General features: G+C 32.4%; 1 protein-coding gene across 1 annotated transcript; it reads left to right on the forward strand.

The window, feature by feature from the left end:
* The first annotated feature begins 756 nt into the window (after nt 1–756).
* LOC121530238 (protein lin-28 homolog A-like) lies at nt 757–1,599 on the forward strand. Its single transcript, XM_041818972.1, has 2 exons — nt 757–1,452; nt 1,508–1,599. Exons 1-2 carry the CDS (start codon nt 1,159–1,161, stop codon nt 1,514–1,516), a joined length of 303 nt encoding a protein of 100 aa, XP_041674906.1. The 5' UTR covers nt 757–1,158; the 3' UTR covers nt 1,517–1,599.
* Nucleotides 1,600–2,247: the final 648 nt, after the last annotated feature.

The following is a 2,247-nucleotide window of genomic DNA, read 5'->3' on the forward strand; positions in this document are numbered from 1 at the left end:
TATTATTGAGTATTTAGTTATCGATAAGTGTGCAATATTGTGTATGAACTGACTGCAGGGCAGACAAGCTCATGCCACACAAACGAAGAAGATCATTATTAAAGATATCGTGAAACGAACCAGACGTGTTTCCTTGATCTACAATCTCAGAAGTGGGATTAACTGTGCTAAACGAGAGTAATTTTTTTTTTTACTTACTCGCTATTCCTGACAAACAATTTAAAAACAAAAAACGACATTATGGAGAAAATTATTGACAATTTGGAGTTTAGCCGAGATAAAAAACATTATGCCAAAAATTAGACGTGCCAAGTTCGCAGCAACAAAGCAACACTAAAATCACGATTATTAGAAAAAAGTTCGAGTGAATTACAAAAAACGTTAAGCCAAATAAAAAATAACACAAAAACTCCACAAGAAAAAAGTAATGATAAAGTTAAAAAGCTACAAATTTGTGAAATTCAGACACTACAAAACTACAACGACATCAAAAATGCAGCCGAAATTCAGAAAACCGGCGCCCACGCTGGGCAAAGCGACGAAGGCAATACACAAATTATGGTTAGGCAGAAAAGCAAAAAAAAAAAAAGCAGAAGAAAAAAACCAAACAAAATAAAGAAAGAAGAAAAAAAAAACAAAAAAAAAAAAAAAATTGAAATGATGAAATTAAATTCCGTTGACAAAAACGACGCAGCCAGTGATGCGCAAAATGACGAGAATAGATATGGACAAAATTCATTTCTGATTATAAAAAGATTTTGTGTCTGTTTACGATGGTTTAACGAATGCGAATTTATGGATCACACAATTAGAAAATATTAGGAAAACTTACCGTCTTAACGATATTATGATTCGTGGAATATTAAATACTAAACTTACTGGTGAAGCACACCGCTGGTTACATGCACGACCGAATTGGATTTGCGAAAATATGGACGACTTATGGCAACAATTTAAGATAACTTTTGAGTTTAAAGAAAACAAATTACGCATCCGAAAAAAATTTTGAGCAACGAAAGTGGCAACCTGGAGAACCTTTTTGGTTTATATTTTAACGAAAAATTAGTTTTGGCCAATAAATTAACGATTGATGAAGATGAACTTATTGAGTACATAATTGATGGTATACCTAATCGTCAAATAAAAAATCAAGTGATTATGCAAAAAATAGATGACAAAGAGAATTTACTTCGTACGTTAGCTGATGTGGAGCTCAAGATGCCGGCAAGTCGAAATTCAGAGGCTGCCCCGAACAACGCTATGAAGGAAAAACGAGATGACTACAAAAAGGGAGAACGTTGTTACAACTGCAACAGTGTAGGTCATTATGCGGCTGACTGCAACAAACCGAAACGTAAGCCTGGATCGTGTTATGCCTGTGGAAGCGAGTCCCATACTATAAATGACTGCCCGATGAATAAGAAGAAGAAGACCCCAACGCAAAATGATTATGTAAGATTATTTAAGTTTTATTTAAGCCAGAGAAATAACCAAAATTTTATTTTAGAATGTTTGATTGATTCCGGCAGCCCCATTAGTTTTATGCAGCAACGAATGCTACCTAAAGGAGTTAATTTAATAAGTAATGAAAATATATTTTTGGTTTAAATGAAACAAAATTAAATGTATTTGGAAAACTATTATGTTATGTTGAAATAATAAACACAAAGATTGAAGTTGAAATGTATGTGGTTGCTAATGAATCAATGAAACACAACGCAATTTTAGGACGCGATTTTTTGGCTAAGAGCAATAGTAAAATCATATGGTTTGAGACAAACAACAGTACAATTGAAAAGCATAATGATTCAAATGAAATTATAACAGATAATTTGAAGCTTAATAATGACTGCAATTTTTGTGAAGAGAATTTTGAAAAACAAATTTTAAACATAAATGTAGAAGAAACTGAGTTACATTTAAACGTTGGTGAAAACATTGATTATAAGATTAAGAATAAATTACTAGAAATGTTTAAGAAAACTTATGTTAATTCAAAACGACCTGATACACCAAACGTTCGTACAGAAATGAAACTTGTCGTAAATGATAGCAAACCATTTAATTGTCCTCCTCGTAGGTTATCACATGTGGAAAAACAGGAATTACAGAAAACATTAGATGATTATTTATCAAAAGGAATTATTAGAGCTAGTGAGTCTGAGTATGCATCCCCTATTGTTTTAGTGCGTAAAAAGACAGGTGAACTACGGATGTGTGTCGATTTTCGAAACCTAAACAAAAATA

Source organism: Drosophila eugracilis, unplaced genomic scaffold (assembly GCF_018153835.1).
Source record: "Drosophila eugracilis isolate 14026-0451.02 unplaced genomic scaffold, ASM1815383v1 contig_439, whole genome shotgun sequence".
Taxonomy (NCBI): domain Eukaryota; kingdom Metazoa; phylum Arthropoda; class Insecta; order Diptera; family Drosophilidae; genus Drosophila; species Drosophila eugracilis.